Raw genomic sequence first — 18624 nt, 5'->3', positions numbered from 1 at the left:
AAAAATTCTTTAAAACATATTTTGTCTGGTTAAAAAAACTATTTAAGTTATTTTGGATAATATATGCACACATTCACATATGTTAATTTGTGGGTTTAACATAGCTGGTACTTTCATGCTCTACAAAGTGGACCCTTTAAAGTTCTTGCTGCAGATAATTTACTTCTCAGAGGAGTATGAGTGTAAACATAATTACTTATGGATGCATCACAATTTAGTATGAGAAAGAAAAAGAAATGAATAAAATATTCTCTATATTTATTGCTTTTTTCAGAGGTCATGTTCACAAAACTCACATAAAAACAAGGTTTGCTTGACATGGCACACTGCTTAGAGCAGCATTTCTATGACACTTGCTAAAAACAGAAAAAAATAGTTGTAACATAGATAAAGATCATGATTAAACCAACCTTCTAACAATTACAAAACCAACACAGAAATTATTGTACAACACAGTAAAATAAATCAGGCTCTATGAGGCTAAATACAAACAGGGATGTTGGATGTACACATGGTTTACAATGTTTATAGTTAGGGTTATTTAGCAGATGAGTTTAGTTATTATATGTGATTGACAATGCATGTCTATCCTAGATAGATAGATACTTTATTAATCCCGAAGGAAATTAGAGAAATCCTAGATTACTGCAACCCTAGATTACACATAAAAAATCTGAAAATTTGTAAACAGGTTCATGAATTGTGGATCTGTACTTCTAAACAGCAAAAAACCCATAAAACTGACAAATACCGAAAAAATAAAACATCTGATATGAAATACAACTGAATATAAAAAAAAAACAACATACGGCCTCTAAAATTTCACAATAATTCTGCTATGTTTTTGTTGGATTTTTTTTATTTTACGAGTCAACATGTAAAAAGACAGCCTATTAAAATGTACAAATATCAAAATAAATAGGTTCTCTTATCTTTGAGTAGAAAGAATGTACTGTGTGTACAGTTGGTCAGTCTTTAATGATTTCTTTTTCTCACAACACACAAACACACACAGACCTGAACATCTGCAAACACACATTTTTCAGTAAACCCAGTTGACAGGAACCCACTGTGGTTCAGAATTAAGTTTATCTAAAGCCGACTGGAGTGTTTCAAATGCAGTGTCCAGGTTGTTGTTAACAATGGTGAGATCAAAATAGTGTTTGTAAGCATGCTGGATACGAGCACTCTCATCCACCGTCTTCTTCAGGTCCATATCCTGAGAGAAACAACATTCAGTGAATTGTTGTGTTCAAAAAATTATTTTAACTACACCCGAAAATGTAAATTCAAATTATGGCTTAAAATTATGGCTAAAACATAAAAAATTTCAAATAAAATACTAAATTGGTCTAACAACATCTTACCATTATTTAGGAAAGAAAATAAATATTTATTAAAATGCATCTTTCACACACCTTGTCCACTTGCCATTCCATAACAGTCTGTCCACCTAACCCTACCCCTGATAAACAACGATATTACACAGTAATACATACGGTATAGTCACAGGCAAGCACAAGTAAAAAAGTGCACTGCCATATTATCAGCAATTTATTTTAAAATCATAATCAAATCATAGTCTCTGTCTTTTGTACAATACAATTTACACAAACCTGTAGAAACATTTGTATTTGTACTTGGGTGATGCAGTGGTAAATTATGGTAGCCCAGGATTTGACTCCCTGTCAGTAAGCCGGGCGTCTAGATTCATACATGATTGTCTGTGCCTGGGATGGAGGCCATGGACTGGCATCCTGTCTGTGTTGTTTTCCAAGGCCCCATGATGGATTGGCGTCCCGTCCAGGTTCTGCATTGCACCCAGTGATTTGCAATGCACCGCGATTTTGACCAGAGTAAGTCAGTGGTAAAACATAAAATGGAAAAATGCTTTTCAAGTGCTAATTATGGATTCTGTCAGGTCCTGTTGCAGAGTTGTGTTATCTTTTGATGCTGTTATTAAGTAGGAAGGGTTTGTTGCAGGGCTCAGTTATCTGGGAAGAATTCAACTTGTTTACCAATTGTAATGAATGACAAATGAACATAGCAACATCAATGCTTAGAACATGGGTTTAATCTGTGCTCTACTTTGCTGTTTGTGAGAAATTTAGCCAGTGTGTGTGGGTTTTCTTTGTGTATTATCTCCCGCCATAACAATTAAACAGAATGTTTTCTGGATGCTCTAAATTGCCACTAGGTGTGAGTCTTTCAGTAATCACACAGATGTGTATGATTCACTGTGATGGACTAGAGCCTTGTTCATGGTTGTATTCCTGCCTTGGGCCCAGTGTTGACATCAAACCCACTATGTCACTAACCAGAATAAGGCAGTTAGTGAACATAAAAAAATTAATGACTAGCAAAGTTAACAGACCTGCTAACTAGCTGCTAGTTAAGTATATTACATTGATTAAGGCTAGAAACCTGTGAGATTTCAGTATTAGAACGTGGCTATTGCTCATTATACACTGAGCAATTTGTTTGATATTACCCTAACATGTAAGCTGTAGCCTTATAAATGCAATATGTAGGTAGCATTAGCACACAGCTTACAGGCAAATGGTTAGCTAAATAAATTTTAATTAAATGTCAATAGCTTGCAAGTACCATTACCCTCTAATAATCTGAATAGCAGATGATAACTGTATGTGTGTGGGTGGTCATACCGTAAGCTGTTTGGTGCTGAGACCTGCATCAACAACAGCTTTGTGCATGGCTTTAAGCATCTCAAACTCAGGGGCTGCAATAAACACTACATATGGTATAAATTCTGCTGTTCTCAGCACCTTCAGAGCCTGCACAGAAAATGAGGTTTAAATATGGGTGCATATAGCAGGTAAGTAAAACATTTTATGTCTTTTCATTAATGAAAAAAGAGTTCTAATGGCGTGGTTTCAAACCTGAGGGTTGATGTCTAAAATGCAGGTGCGTCCCGTGTTTACCACCTCATGAATGGAGCTAATCTTAGTGCCATAGAGGTTGCCGTCATACTCTCCGTGCTCCAGGAAGCGACTAGCCTTAATGTCTATCTCCATCTCCATCCGTGTCACAAACTGGTACGTCTGACCATCACGCTCATCTTCCCGTGGCCTACGAGAGGTGACTAAAGCACAGAAATGGGTTAAAGTAAGCTATTAACAATTCAGAAATGTATAAACCCCATTTCTGGAAAAATGAGCAAATTTTGTGAAATGCATTTTTTAAATTCTCTTGAACCTTCATTAAACTGACAAAAAACATGTTGTATAGAGGGTTACAATATGCCATGTACCAAGTTTTAGTCCAAAATGTTGTCCAAGTTCTATGTCATCTGGTTATCGTTGGCATACTGGAAACATGCAGTTTACTACATAATGACCTTTTTTTTTTTTTTTAGGAACCAAATGTTGCAATGCCCATGATTTGTGCTTTCTGGAGGACAGTACACCAACGAACAAATCCCATTGAAATGAATCAGAGCTAATGCAACGCACTCACTTTATTTTTGTCTCCATGGTCCTGACTAAGACTTTGTCTCCCCCCTTTGGCACAAGTCAAAACTGTACTTGACAGTAGATCGTGTATACTAAAAGGCACCGAGCACTTATAACACTACAGGGTGGGCCATTTATATGGATACACCTAAATAAAATGGGAATGGTTGGTGATATTAACTTCCTGTTTGTGGCACATTAGTATATGGGAGGGGGAAAACTTTTCAAGATGGGTGGTGACCATGGCGGCCATTTTGAAGTCGGCCATTTTGGATCCAACTTTAGTTTTTTCAATGGGAAGAGGGTCATGTGACACATCAAACTTATTGAGAATTTCACAAGAAAAACAATGGTGTGCTTGGTTTTAATGTAACTTTATGCTTTCATGAGTTATTTACAAGCTTCTCTTTGTTTACAGCCATTGACATGTCACAGAGGTTAACACGTGAGGAGCGGATAGAAATTGTGTTGATGTCTGGTGAACGCAGTATCCGGGTCATTGCAGCAGATTTCAATGCAAGACACCCTACGAGACCACCCATCTCCCATGCTACAGTTAGCAAACTGCTTGCCAAGTTTCGTGAAACTGGTTCAGTGTTGGATTTGCCAAAATGTGGACGCATGAAAACTGTCACTAATGAAGAAACATCAGTGGCTGTCCTAGCTTCATTCAGCAAGAGCCCACAGCATAGCACTCGCCGCATGTCACTGGAGAGTGGCATCAGTCGAACATCCCTTCGGCGGATATTAGCTACTCACAGATGGCACCCTTACAAACTCCAGCTGCTGCAGCATCTCAACGAGGATGACCCAGATCGGCGCACTGAATTTGCAGAATGGGCAAAACAAAAATTGGAACAGGACCCTCAGTTTACACAGAACATTTTGTTTAGTGATGAGGCAAACTTTTATGTGAATGGTGAAGTTAACAAACAAAACCACCGCTATTGGTCTGACACTAACCCACATTGGATAGATCCCTCCAAGACTGTTGGAACACAAAAATTGATGGTATGGTGTGGTATATGGGGTACAAAGATAGTGGGGCCATTCTTCATCAATGGAAACCTCAAGGCCACTGGATATTTGAAATTGCTACATGATGATGTGTTTCCCTCTTTATGCACTGAAGCTGGCACGTTCCCTGAGTTTTTCCAGCAAGATGGTGCACCACCACATTATGGGTGTCAGGTCCGAGCATTCCTAGATGAACAGTTTCCTGAAAAGTGGATTGGTCGTCGTGGGCCAGTTGAATAGCCCCCAAGGTCTCCCGATCTGACCCCCTTAGACTTTTATCTTTGGGGTCATCTGAAGGCAATTGTCTATGCTGTGAAGATACGAGATGTGCAGCACCTGAAACTACGGATACTGGAAGCCTGTGCTAGCATTTCTTCTGCGGTGTTGCTATCAGTGTGTGAAGAGTGGGAGAAGAGGGTTGCATTGACAATCCAACACAATGGGCAGCACTTTGAACACATTTTATAAGTGGTCAGAAACTTGTAAATAACTCATGAAAGAATAAAGTTATGTTAAAACCATTGTTTTTCTTGTGAAATTCTCAATAAGTTTGATGTGTCACATGACCCTCTTCCCATTGAAAAAACTAAAGTTGGATCCAAAATGGCCGACTTCAAAATGGCCGCCATGGTCACCACCCATCTTGAAAAGTTTTCCCCCTCCCATATACTAATGTGCCACAAACAGGAAGTTAATATCACCAACCATTCCCATTTTATTTAGGTGTATCCATATAAATGGCCCACCCTGTATTATTTATTGCTGTCCTGATTTATTCCTGTAGAATTGCTTATCGTTGACACCAAATTCCATACGTTTTCATAAATATAGAAAAATGATTGTGTACACTAAGTAGGTCTGAATGTGTGTGTGTGTGTGTACTTGCATGGTACTGTGGTTCCATAGCGGTTAGGATGAAGCACCATGATTCGGTTTTTCAGGCTGCGGCGGCCCACCCCCTGTGCTCCAATCAGAACCAGTGTTTTCCTCTGGAATGGTGGCATGCGTGCAACTTCCTCATAGATCTGCAGCTCATGACAGTCGAACTCTACATTCCAACAGTTCCAAATATAAATATAGCAAGTTTATTCACATTGAGTCATTAATGAAGGCAACTTGATATAAGTCTATAAATATAAAACAAAGCATTAGGACTCACCTGCATTCCTTGCAGTGAGGTACATCTTCTTTTTTTTCCTTTTACCACTTAGTGATCCACACAAAATCCCTGACAGTGATGAAGAGAGGGAGAGAAAGAAAGGGTGAGATAACTTTGACCAATCAAGTCATTTATAGTAAATAATTTATGCGCAGCACAGACTACAGAGAGATGATCATATGTGTAGAGAAGCAAACACAAAATGCACTCAATGTGTAAACACATGCATTAAACATTGTAAGCACACTACAGGACAGGAAAGTCTGTTACACTAGCAATCCTATGGCAATTCAGTTAGCAATCAGTTAATTGTTGAAAAAAAGTCTAAAGCAGCTAAAACACTACTTCCATTCATTCTATCATTCACATTATGGGTGTAATTTAATGCCTGCTGTGAAATGTGGCATTCAAAAAAAAAAAAACAATCATGAAATCTGTGATTTTTAAAAAACATATTTGTTAGTTGACTTGCATTGACAATTTAAGAGAAATCCAAACTTTGTTTCAAGAAAATACTTTTCTTGTATTAGTATTTTTAATGTTCCATTCCATTATAAACGTTATAAAACCCCAGGACATCTGAAATGAAAATCTGGCTTCTGGCGCCCAGGTGGCGCAGCGGGATATTCCGCTAGCACACCAGCGCTGAGATTCTAAACTCCTTAGTTTAAAACTCGGTGTTGCCACTGGTTGGCTGGGCACCATCTAGCGGGCATAATTGGCAGTGCCTGCAGGCAGGGTTGACCGGAATATGTGGGTGGGATCTTTAAACACTGTGTAAGGACCCTAATTGGTGGATAGAGGCACCTGTGCAGAGTGCATGGGTGGAAAAGGGTTCCTTGAAGGGCTGCGCACGGGTTGGAGGAGGCGTGAGCAGCAATATACCCTCCTCAACTGCAAAAAAATCGTGGATCCCCAGCAGTGGACTCAAGACAAATTGACTACACTAAATTGGGAGAAAATGGGAGAAAAACACATAAAATATATAATATATATCTTGCTTCTTATGCCAAGAACCTGAAACTAATTCATGATTAGATCCTTCATTATAAAAATGATCCAACACATACTCCAAGTCCATAAATTTTTTGATGACCACAGCTTTTTCCATTACCATACCAGCCACTGGCCTGAAGGCAACTAGGGCAGTGGTAACTTAACAGTTTAAGTACAGAACTGACTGGTAGTTCTTGCTCTGTATTCTCCAACATTTTAAACATTTTAGAAAAATACTTAGTGCAGTTATGTTGGCAAAAGTACTTAATGCAAGTAGCAAGAGTTCATTTAATTACATTTTCATCAACTGCTTCATCTTGGTCAGGATCACAGAAAGTATGGTTCCACCTGGAAGCACTAGACTCAAGGCAGGAATACCCTCAACATGGGGCTAATCCATTGCAGAGCTTTGCCTTTTTACCTTTTACCTAGGGTGCCAATAATTCTGAAGCTTGTGGTAAAAGGATGTTTAAATAGCAAAGTACCTGTCCCATCCAAGTCCTTTGGAACAAAAGCTTTCCTTTTCTCCTCTAGAAACTGACTGGGGATGAGTCCTGTAGCTCCTCCCACAGTGTGACAGGCCTGTCATTACACACAAATGTCCAATGAAACTTTGCCACACAAATGTCAGTGAACAAACTCAAATCTATGCAAATCATTTCTAAAGTCATTTCTAAAGCAGAGAACTCACACCTGCCACCAGTTTGAGTCCTCTCTGTTGACAATCTGCAGAATGTCACCCCTCTTGAAGGCAAGCCCTGCCTCTCTGCACGGTATCAGATTGTCATTGGCTGGATTGTAGTCAAAGTGAGGCTGTACATAAACCTGTCACACAGAGGAAAAACTGAGAGGAATAAGAGAGGCTTATGCATGTGCTGATCCAATCAAACATTCATACCAGCACTTGCATACTTGTTACTGGTGAGGCTGGCCTTGTGACACCAGCCAAAACATAAAGAATACATGTCTGGAGAAATATGAGAGATTGGAGTCCACCTGTTGCAATTTGATTTAATTATTTTGGAAAGACTCACACCTGGGTCTATAAGGGTCCTGCAATTTACACTGCATCGTCAAGACAAAAACCAAACCATGAAGTCCAATGAAGTCAAATTAAGGCAAGGCATACATCATGGCACAAATGGGGAAAAACTAAGGCTTAGAGTGTGCCAAGGATCTTGAAAAGACTTCTTAGAAAGAGCTATCCGGCAAATTGGGCAGCCAGGCAAGGAGGACCTTGGTCAGGGAGGTAAGAAAAACCCAATAGCTTATCTAAAAGTGTTCATCCATTTCTTTTAGGAGCAAACATCTCTGGGGTTCATAAATTAGGCTTTTATGTCCCTCATCCCAGAGGCTAGTTGGAAACCAGTGTTGAGAACAATACAAATGACAGCCAGCACAGAGTTTGTTAAATGGCATGGAAATACTCTGGCAACATGAGAAAAAAAATTCTCGTCTAATGACACAAAATGTAACTCTATGGGCAGAACAGCAAGCACTATGAAAAACAGGCACTGCATCACCTGTTTATTACCATGACTACTGGTGAAACAGTGGTGGCCGCATTATGCTTTGGGGGTGCTTATTAGCGGTAGGGACAGAGAGACTGGTGAGGATTAAAGAACAGACGAATGCAGCCAAACACAGAAACATCCTAAAACCTATGGCAAAAAGTAAGTGGACAGTATGACTGTGCCCTTCTGCACAAAGTGTGGTCTATTAAGACATGGTTTGACAATTTAGTTGTGAAGCAGCTCCAGTAGTCTGCACAGAGCTCTGACTTTAACCCCACTGAGCACATTTGGGATGAACTCGAACATGTGAAAATTCCATCCAGCATCTGTGTTTGACATTACAAATGCTTTTTAGACTGAAAAGGCATACATTTTCAGAGACGCTTCAAAATCTTGGGTAAAACTCCAAGATTCACTTGTCAAATCTTGGGGAGGCTCCCACAAAAGGGGGATATACGTGTATACAGTATATAGATGACAAAGAAAGAGAGAGAGAGAGATGTGCACTAGATAATTATTAAATTAATAAATTAATAGACTTAATTTGGGCTTCATAAAGCATTCTGGGATACCACTAGCCAACAAGTGTTCCCAACAGCAACATGAATTTGTGTGTGTTAGTGATACCTGTGGCGGTGATGGCATGTCTTTGTAGCTGGGCAGGATTTTCAGTGTGATTCCTCCACTGCAGGCCTTTAGCATCTCCTGCAGCTCTGTGGGGTTACTGCCCACTTCCTGTCCATTTACTTCCTTTATGATGTCGCCTACATGGAGCAAACCCTGTCTGTCAATCATCCCACCATGAAGGATCCGAGCAATCACCAGATCGTCCTTCTCCACGCGAAATGTAACACCCTATTATAAATACACACATAAAGAAGCTTTTCAGCAATTTAATTATGCTGACTGTTAGGAAACAAGCCATGGTTAATTGCCTTAGATTTGTTCTCACTGATTAGTGATTATGGCCAGATCAAAGAGTTGTTGTATCATATGTACATTATACAAGCATTGGGCAGTAATGCTGGAGAGAAGGTCATATTGGGGACATCACTCCCACTGGTCAAACATGTGACAGGGACTGATTTTGGTACAGCACCAGCATCACTGCCAATTAAGCAATAGAACACGAGAGGGAGAGTGTTATCGCGAATAACATCACGGCTGTGATTTGGTCACAGGCACGAGCCGAAGGCGAGATAACACACGACCTCAAGTGTTCTATTGCTTTTATACAACAGCTTTTACAAAATAAAGAAAGAAAATAAATCAAAGAAGCCCTGAATTTCATAAAAAATATGATTTAATATTGACAATACCTTCAACACTACAACACTACAAAGCAGACATCCCAAGTTGCAAAAACTCATTTCAGGGAGGTAAGAAGAACAAGAAGAAAAAGGCAAGAACCTCCGAAGGGAAAAAAAGAAATAAAAAACCTCTTGCACACACCTAAGGATATGGGTGATATCAGAACTTTTAGGAGCTGCTAACTGGGCTATTAAGCTAACTGTTCGAGTTACCAACACATTAATGTTCCCTACATAGTGCACTAGATTGTGTATCAGATCACCGATTTGTTCCCTACATAGTGCACTAGATAGTGAATTAGACAATTGGTTATGTTCCCTACACAGTGCACTAGATTGTATATCAGATAACGCATTCATGTTCACTACATAGTGCACTAGACAATATATTAGACAATTGATTTACTGTATGTTCCCTACACAGTACGATAGATTGTATATCAGATAACGGATTTAAAACATGATTGGGAAAAAAGTCTGTGTCGCCTGCGTGCGCGCTTGTGTGCATGAAGCTTGTCGTTACTGGCAACGCGTCAGCGGAGTAATACAGTTGTGGTGTGAAAACGCCGTGCTGTTATCACAAATATCAGCAAATATCAGAACGCTTCTCAACCAATCAGATTGTAAGGTCGGAACTAACTGTTGTATAATGCTTGATTAATTACTGATCATTACTTACGGTAAAAGATAAGTGCTGAGCAGTCTAGGTTTGATCCTCTGTTTTTAGCAATAGCAGTAAAGCCTAGAGATTTGCTGATAAAGTCATGTACCTATAAAATACACCATTGTTATTTTCAACCAAATATTTAAGAAAGTGTGTTTTTTTGCATAGGATTTACAGGATTCATTGCTTGTCCTTTACATAATTCCTTCAGCAATGAAGACATTGTCATAAACAACCTGTAACAAAATTCTTCTACATTCCGTAATTTTGTATTTAAAAAAAACTGAAAATACATTAACTGTAGGGCTGCCGTGATTGGTCGACCTAGTCGATGACGTTGACGTTAAAAATGCGTCGACGTCAATAGTCGATGCATCGGTTTTAAAACTTTGTTTATAAAGGAACCTTTTTAATTTCTACAACGTTTCCATTCATATAACCGTTGATATGATTTCCCTCAGCACTGCTTGCTGTGTCGTATTTGGTCCAGTCACTGGTTAGCGGCATTAAGTGCACAGCAGCACTAGCTTGATGCATGTCTATATTGTTTCATTAAGCTTCTTCATTGCGGAGATCTTGGAATACCGTATTCCTTAGCGAGTTCAGGGCGCATGAGACGTGGCAAAACCTTTACTTCTATATTATTTCATTACACTTCTTAATCGCGGAGATATTGGAATACCATATTTCCTAGCGAGTTCAGTTAGGGAGCATTTAAACGCGGCCGCGCACTTTTGCTGCGTTGGGCTCACAATTTTTGCGGTTGCCACAGCACTCAAAGCACAATGAGTGAATGTGTAGGTTAGAATCTGGGCTCATTCTATCTGTACGTTGGACTTAATGAGACGTGCCTACCTATAACTATTTTATTTCTGCTATAAGTTTAAGCACTTTGCTTTGTGTACGGAATTCCATAAACATGTTGCACTGTTTAATATGGAGCACTTAAAAATTTAATAATATGGACATAAACCCTGTTTACATTTAGTCTTGTGCCATATTACTATGCCATACAGTTTGTTGTTAAAATAAAAGAAGCTTAAATGAGATTCTGAATAAAAATTTTTTGGAGGAAAATTAATCGTTTAGATTAATCGACTAATCGGTAAAACAGATTAATCAATAGAAAAATAGTCGTTAGTGGCAGCCCTAATTAACTGGGGACACTATTGGCACCAGCGTTTATAAGATCTGTGGGTTGCTTTCAGCCACATATACAGTGCATGTTTATTATAACCACAAGTTAAACAATCCATGCCGTTAATAAGCTGAGATCTTGGGCTCTGCTGCGGCCTATAATCCATCATCCAATCTAAGGCGCCGTTTAGACTTGATGTACATTCACAAGTGGACATTTGCAAAATGGACATTTGTGCTGGCATTAAATGTGTTTAAAGTAATTACATATCACAGATTTTTCTAGCAAGACCTAAAAACAGTCTTACAGCAAAACTGAAAATGGATATTCAGCCATTGTACGGTACAGACACCTCAGCCACTTATTGACATTACTGTACAGACTTTCACTACCAGCACAAACCATGTGATCATGTTTTTACATCCTCAATTAAGTTATTTTATGAAATCTTAGTGTGGCGAAACAGCTCATTAAACTCTAATAAAAACAGATTGCCTGTCAGGGGTTGCCACAACAGATCATTCGTCCGCATATTTGTTTTGGCACAGTTTTTTAAGCCAGATGTTCTTTTGGCACATTCCTCCTATTGTTTTGGGCCGGCACAAAAAGGGGACTGATTTGTGTGCCCCTAATGGCAAGGCTGCCGTAACGCTACACACCTTCTGTACTTGTAAGCCCATCCCAGGATTTGAACCTTCGGAACTCAGGCACTGCTGTTACCATTAGCATGGCTCGTACCATTAGGACACACAATCTCACTTGTCAACTACAAGTTAATAAAGTATTACTGATTAATATAGTTTGGTTGTACTAAAGAGTTGCTTATTTTATTAATACATTTGTTTAATTGTTTACTTTTGCAGTGCAGTCCAAAGCATTAAGAATGAACAAATAAATGAATCAATCAGTAGTATTCGGAGTATTTGTGCCTTTCTACAAAGCAATACTAACACACTTACCAGGGGCTCTCCAGCTTTTTTGCGAATGCCGATCATTCTGACAGCATCGGCCTGCATAAGAGCATTGTTAAGTGCTGTATCATTAGTCTTCTCATCAGGGTAAGGAGCATCATAGCATTTTGACGCCACCATGTCATGTGCCTCCAGGAGAGACTACAGGAATAGAAATAAAACTTACAAAAGAAACTGAAAAAGTAATCTAATGACTGAATTCCACAACTTCCACAATTGTGCATGTGCAAAAATACAGCTTACTCCAGGCTCTGTTCTAACAATTTTCATACACAGTGAGTGAAGGTCACTAAATAGTGTGTCATCACCATTACATAGTACACTAGCATCCCAGTACACTAGCATATGATTTATAAAACATAAATAATCTGTAACAGGGTGGGTCACGGCTTGCCACTGATTCACCAGGTGTGGTCCCAAACTTGCAAGAATAGAAAATGGATTGAACCTAATTTGCAGAATGCCTAATCAATTAATTGAACCTAATTTTTAGAATGCTTAATTAAGGTAGGTTAATGGGTAAAGGAAAAATAGTGGCCAAAATAACATAAACAATGTATTAACTTAAAGCAAAACATCCACAGCCAGCAAAATAGAAAGTGGATAGAAAGAGACAGAGCAGAAATAAAACCATAACCAAAGCCGGGCATATCTGACAGGGCAAAAGGCCATGATTCCATAACTGAGATCCGCTGCCGATCTCCAGGACAGATGGGCTTGTTACATAAACATTTAAACAGCAACACTGCCTGCAAATAGCCACACTGCCTGCAGACTAGCTCAATTTATCAAACAATCAAATCAAATAATTCAGATGATTCGTTAAGTGTGACCTGGGACTACATGTCCCAAGAGCTTGGGAAGGGTCACATGACTCCATCACTATCTGCAGCAATCAATCAGGAGGCTTTCAGCCGTCCCATATCACCAGAGTTTCAGTTATCGCACCTGTTTCATATAAGTTTGTTTGCCGTTTGTATATACAGGGGTTGGACAAAATAACTGAAACACCTGTCATTTTAGTGTGGGAGGTTTCATGGCTAAATTGGACCAGTCTGGTGGCCAATTTTCATTAATTGCACATTGCACCAGTAAGAGCAGAGTGTGAAGGTTCAATTAGCAGGGTAAGAGCACAGTTTTGCTCAAAATATTGCAATGCACACAACATTATGGGTGACATACCAGAGTTCAAAAGAGGACAAATTGTTGGTGCACGTCTTGCTGGCGCATCTGTGACCAAGACAGCAAGTCTTTGTGATGTATCAAGAGCCACGGTATCCAGGGTAATGTCAGCATACCACCAAGAAGGACAAACCACATCCAACAGGATTAACTGTGGACGCAAGAGGAAGCTGTCTGAAAGGGATGTTCGGGTGCTAACCCGGATTGTATCCAAAAAACATAAAACCACGGCTGCCCAAATCACGGCAGAATTAAATGTGCACCTCAACTCTCCTGTTTCCACCAGAACTGTCCGTCGGGAGCTCCACAGGGTCAATATACACGGCCGGGCTGCTATAGCCAATGGTGCAAGGAGCGCAAATCTTGGGCTGTGGACAATGTGAAACATGTATTGTTCTCTGATGAGTCCACCTTTACTGTTTTCCCCACATCCGGGAGAGTTACGGTGTGGAGAAGCCCCAAAGAAGCGTACCACCCAGACTGTTGCATGCCCAGAGTGAAGCATGGGGGTGGATCAGTGATGGTTTGGGCTGCCATATCATGGCATTCCCTTGGCCCAATACTTGTGCTAGATGGGCGCGTCACTGCCAAGGACTACCGAACCATTCTGGAGGACCATGTGCATCCAATGGCGGTGCCGTGTATCAGGATGACAATGCACCAATACACACAGCAAGACTGGTGAAAGATTGGTTTGATGAACATGAAAGTGAAGTTGAACATCTCAACGTCACCAGATCTAAATATTATTGAGCCACTTTGGGGTGTTTTGGAGAAGCGAGTCAGGAAACGTTTTCCTCCACCAGCATCACGTAGTGACCTGGCCACTATCCTGCAAGAAGAATGGCTTAAAATCCCTCTGACCACTGTGCAGGACTTGTATATGTCATTTCCAAGACGAATTGACGCTGTATTGGCCGCAAAAGGAGGCCCTACACCATACTAATAAATTATTGTGGTCTAAAACCAGGTGTTTCAGTTATTTTGTCCAACCCCTGTATATACTCTTTGTAATATGTGTATTGCAAAGTATTGATATTACCGTGTAATTGGCATACTAAGTGTTCTTCTGTTTTTACATTTGTTCTTGCCAGCTTGCCAGTTTTACATCTGTTTTTGCCATATTGTGTATGAGTCTTTCCTGTATTTCGGAGCTGTGTAGTTGCATTTAGAAAATGAAAATAAAGTGCAGCTTTACCATATATGAAAATCACTGATCAATTGGAAATTTGTTCAAAAGGTAGTGAAAGTTCCAGGGTAGTATTTAAATGTGTTCCTGTGGAGTAAGTAAAACTCCACAGGTCATCATATTACTGATTGACTCCATGCTTCTCTGTGATTAGATTACTGCTTTCTTACAGATTTTCATTTCATTTAATTTTTTATTCACCAGTCTGGATCCACATGGAATCATTGAGCACAAGGCATGAACACACTCTGGACAGGGGACCAATCCATTTCAGGGCTTCAGTCATTTCACCCCCACAGACATAGCCAATCATGTCTGTGTAAACACCTGGTCAACCAATAGCACAGCTGATATTCAAACCCGCTTCCCAGCAGTTGTGGGCTAGTGTGACAGACATCTGCACCACCCGTAAAATGTTTTTCTTTAAGATTCCAAAGTTATTTTATTATTCAGTGCATGTACTGCAATCATAGTGATGATTAAAGTACATTAAAGTACCTGGAAATGAGGCTCCTGAAGGATTCTTAACAACTCTGCAGCACTGGCATCTCGTACACTCAGTTCACGGATGTCTCCCAAAATCTCACCGACCAGTTCCACAATATTCTCTTGCACAGCCTCCAGCTTTACGTCTTCTAAACGCTCGTGAGCCTACACACACACACACACACACACACACACACACACACACACACACACACACACAAACAAAATTTGATTTCTTGTTTAAACTAATCATGGAAAGATACAAACTTGTCTGTTTGTCAATGCTGACTTTGAATTATGGGTAGTGTATTACTTCACTCTCATTTTAACAATTAAATCAGATTTTCTGACAAAACAAGTGGTAATTCTACCTTCTCACAGAGTGCATAACTGACAAAGAAAGCAGGGTAATTAAGATAGGCATGTGATGTGTGTGTTTTTGTTTGCAGGTATTACCTTTGCAAGAGAATGAACAATTGGACTCTCCATAATGCCTTTGAGAAAGATGAGGTCAATGTCTTTGGAGGTGGGCAACTCCTCCAGGTTTTCCAACACTTGTTGCATAGCTACAAAATTACAGAAGACAAAATGAATTACAGACACTCTTGATATAATGCTCTGTGCAAAAGCCTTAGACCACCACTAGCTTTGTTGTTTTAGCAAAGTTTTAATGACCATCCACATTTTTCGATTTATCAAGATACTAGCAAAATACAAGATGTATGTACACAGTTGCCACTATAAATTAGGGTTCCAATTTATTTAGGTTTAGTAGAGTCAGGTTCCTGCTATTGCTCAAGTATAAAGGAGGTCACACTAAATTCTTGTCATTTTAGACTATAGAAGCTGTTTTTCTTTTCAGATTTTGTTTTTTTAATTTTTAAAAAACTGCAAAAAAAATTTCCTGTATTTTCTTGGTGTATTATAATAAAGAGACAAAAGAGAAATAATTATATATGGTCATTATTAAAACAACAAATCTAATGGTGGCCTTAGACTTTTGCACAGTATTGAATATCTCACTACAAAGACAATACTGCTTCCCAAATGCAAATGCAGTCCAGAACAAGTGATCCAAAACCACAACCACAATTTTACACTGCTCCACTAAAAAGTCAATATGACACACCCAGATTAGTGCACTGAGTATACCAGTGAACACACACTTTAGACAAAATGTCAGCCGACACAGTAACAAGCCATGCATTGTTATAGTGACTGTAATAGGAAATATTTAAACCCCCTCACCTTAACCAACCCAACTCACCTTAAATATTCTAGCAGGTGTATAAAATTAATTTTACATAAACTACTTCAAAGTACGTCTTATTCACCACCTGTAGGTCAAGGTTCAGTTAGTTATTAAAAAGACTACACTGCAAGTAAATGTAAAAAAACATTTACAAAAAACTAATAATAAAACGACTTTTAATAAGAAGGTTGAACTCCTTAAAAATTTAATTAGAGAAATGATAAATAAGCTATTAAGAGGCCTAAAGACCCAAACAGAAACATGATGTCCTGGAGAAACTATCCATAGGGTCACCAGACGCTTAAATCAACCTGATGGTGATGATGATAATAATAATAATAATAATAATAATAAAATAAAAGCATCAGTGTTCCATTTAGTTGTGTACGGCATAATGCATGTAAAGATTATATACAAATAAATCTAGGTCTGTATTTTAATGCTGCCCATAAATGTCCTTGTCCAGCATACTGCTGGTTTTTATGATTAAAGACATTGGTTTCTCAGAAAGAAAATTATTACTTAAGCACTTAAAAAAGCTACAGGGCAAACACATTAACAATTCAATAACCTGCATGTAGTAAGTTAATGTAGCCACAATTAGCATACTCTAGTCAATAATAAAGATTTAAAGACTCTTAAAATGCATAAAGGACCTTAAAATTGTGCATCCAACAGAACTGTGCATTAAAAGCTGCATTCCAAGAGTCACTGGTCAAAACTGAATGGGATTCTGCAAATGCTACCCATTTCATACCATGGATGTCTTATCCAAGTAATAGCACACTGCCCAGCTTCTTTAATACCCTCCCTCATAAAAACAGTCTAGTTCAATTACAAATCTGGGTTAAATTAAGGGATTATAATTATACCAGGTGGGTAAATTAAAACCCTAAGACGTTCTAATACACACACCACCATGCTTTTTATAAACAGTAGACCACACACGAAAGCCAGCAAATACATGCATGTACACACACAACATTATTGCAAGAAAAATGTTTTTATATAACTGATAAAAATTGATTTATTTTTACAATACTAATTATGTAATTGATTATGTAAGATCCAAGTTTGGGTTAATATTCTTGCCCTGCACCCGCTGCAACACTGACCAGGTTAAAGCAGGTGATAAAAATAAAATGATTATAGACACTTTAGCAATGACTGTTCCTGAACCCCCAGAACTCAATAATTAAGAGTGGTGTCCCCATTGTTTTGGCCAAACAGCATATTTGTGTTAACATGAAACAATAGCACATTTAAAAGGCATGAAACATGTGGAACTACTCCTCAGTTGAAAGTCACTTCAAAATAAAATCTAAATTAAAAAATATGATGTAAAAAATACATAATTGCTTTTCAATACTCATCATTTACAGGCCTTTCTCTTAGTTTCTTCATAGTAATACATACCCTTTTAGCATTGGTTGTAGAGGTACAATTAGAGACTAGAGCTATTTTTATTTTTCATGCATGTGTTGATTTTTCTCTCGTAGTTGTGCTGTGAGTGTATATAGTAATATTGTTTTGAATTAATAACAATTATTTATATTTATTATATTGTTTTAACAATAGTAAACATTCCTAGATCCACAATTTAAAAAGTAATATTGCTTAATATTAATATTGCTCATATCTAAAAAAGGACATAACAAACATCCACATATTACTGTATTTTATTTGCTATTTAACTGCCATTTGTTATTTTCCCACTTCCTTCAGTTTTTTACCACTTATTTCAAATTGCTAGGATTATTTAAGTCTTCCTTCATTAAACAATTTTCATAATACTCTTGTTGACATTCCATGCAGTGTATATATAGCCTTTCCATCACATCCTGTAAAGTCCCTAGATTCTATAACCAAGACGCATAGCAAAAAAGTTCAAGTAAAACACTATTCATGTTCAAGACAGCAGAAATGTGGCTTAAGAGCAAGAACTATGACAACATCCCTTGGCATGTTCTGAAAGTGATCCTGTCCCATTGAAGCATTTTTCTTAAGTGCATTGACAATCTCTTCTGCAAAATTTTATTTGCAACTAATCACCCTAGCCACTGTTTAACAGCTCACATTAACTACTGACCCCAAATGACCTCAAAATATGAATGGTTCAAAAGAGTATCAAGCTAAATATGGGCTAATAATGGATTGGTGTGGTGAATAATGGTGGAGCTGCTGTTACAGCATGTTAACAGAGTTAAACTGAAGGAACCATCACAATCAGCACTCGCATGGTTTCCCTGTGGAGGTAAGCTATAATTTCATAA

General features: G+C 38.6%; 1 protein-coding gene across 1 annotated transcript; it reads right to left on the bottom strand.

Annotated features, from left to right (window-relative positions):
* Positions 1 to 855: 855 nt before the first annotated feature.
* On the bottom strand, positions 856 to 15663 carry pals2b (protein associated with LIN7 2, MAGUK p55 family member b). The gene is made up of 11 exons (XM_062990172.1): positions 15556 to 15663; positions 15112 to 15264; positions 12231 to 12383; positions 8787 to 9014; positions 7339 to 7470; positions 7131 to 7227; positions 5650 to 5718; positions 5377 to 5538; positions 2901 to 3103; positions 2667 to 2795; positions 856 to 1219 (listed from the first exon to the last, which is right to left on the bottom strand). The coding sequence occupies exons 1-11, from the start codon at positions 15661 to 15663 to the stop codon at positions 1043 to 1045; spliced, it is 1611 nt and encodes a 536-aa protein (XP_062846242.1). The 3' UTR covers positions 856 to 1042.
* Positions 15664 to 18624: the final 2961 nt, after the last annotated feature.

This window comes from Trichomycterus rosablanca, chromosome 2 (genome assembly GCF_030014385.1).
Source record: "Trichomycterus rosablanca isolate fTriRos1 chromosome 2, fTriRos1.hap1, whole genome shotgun sequence".
Classification (NCBI taxonomy): Eukaryota; Metazoa; Chordata; class Actinopteri; order Siluriformes; family Trichomycteridae; genus Trichomycterus; species Trichomycterus rosablanca.
This window is presented reverse-complemented; position numbering and strand designations above follow the sequence as displayed.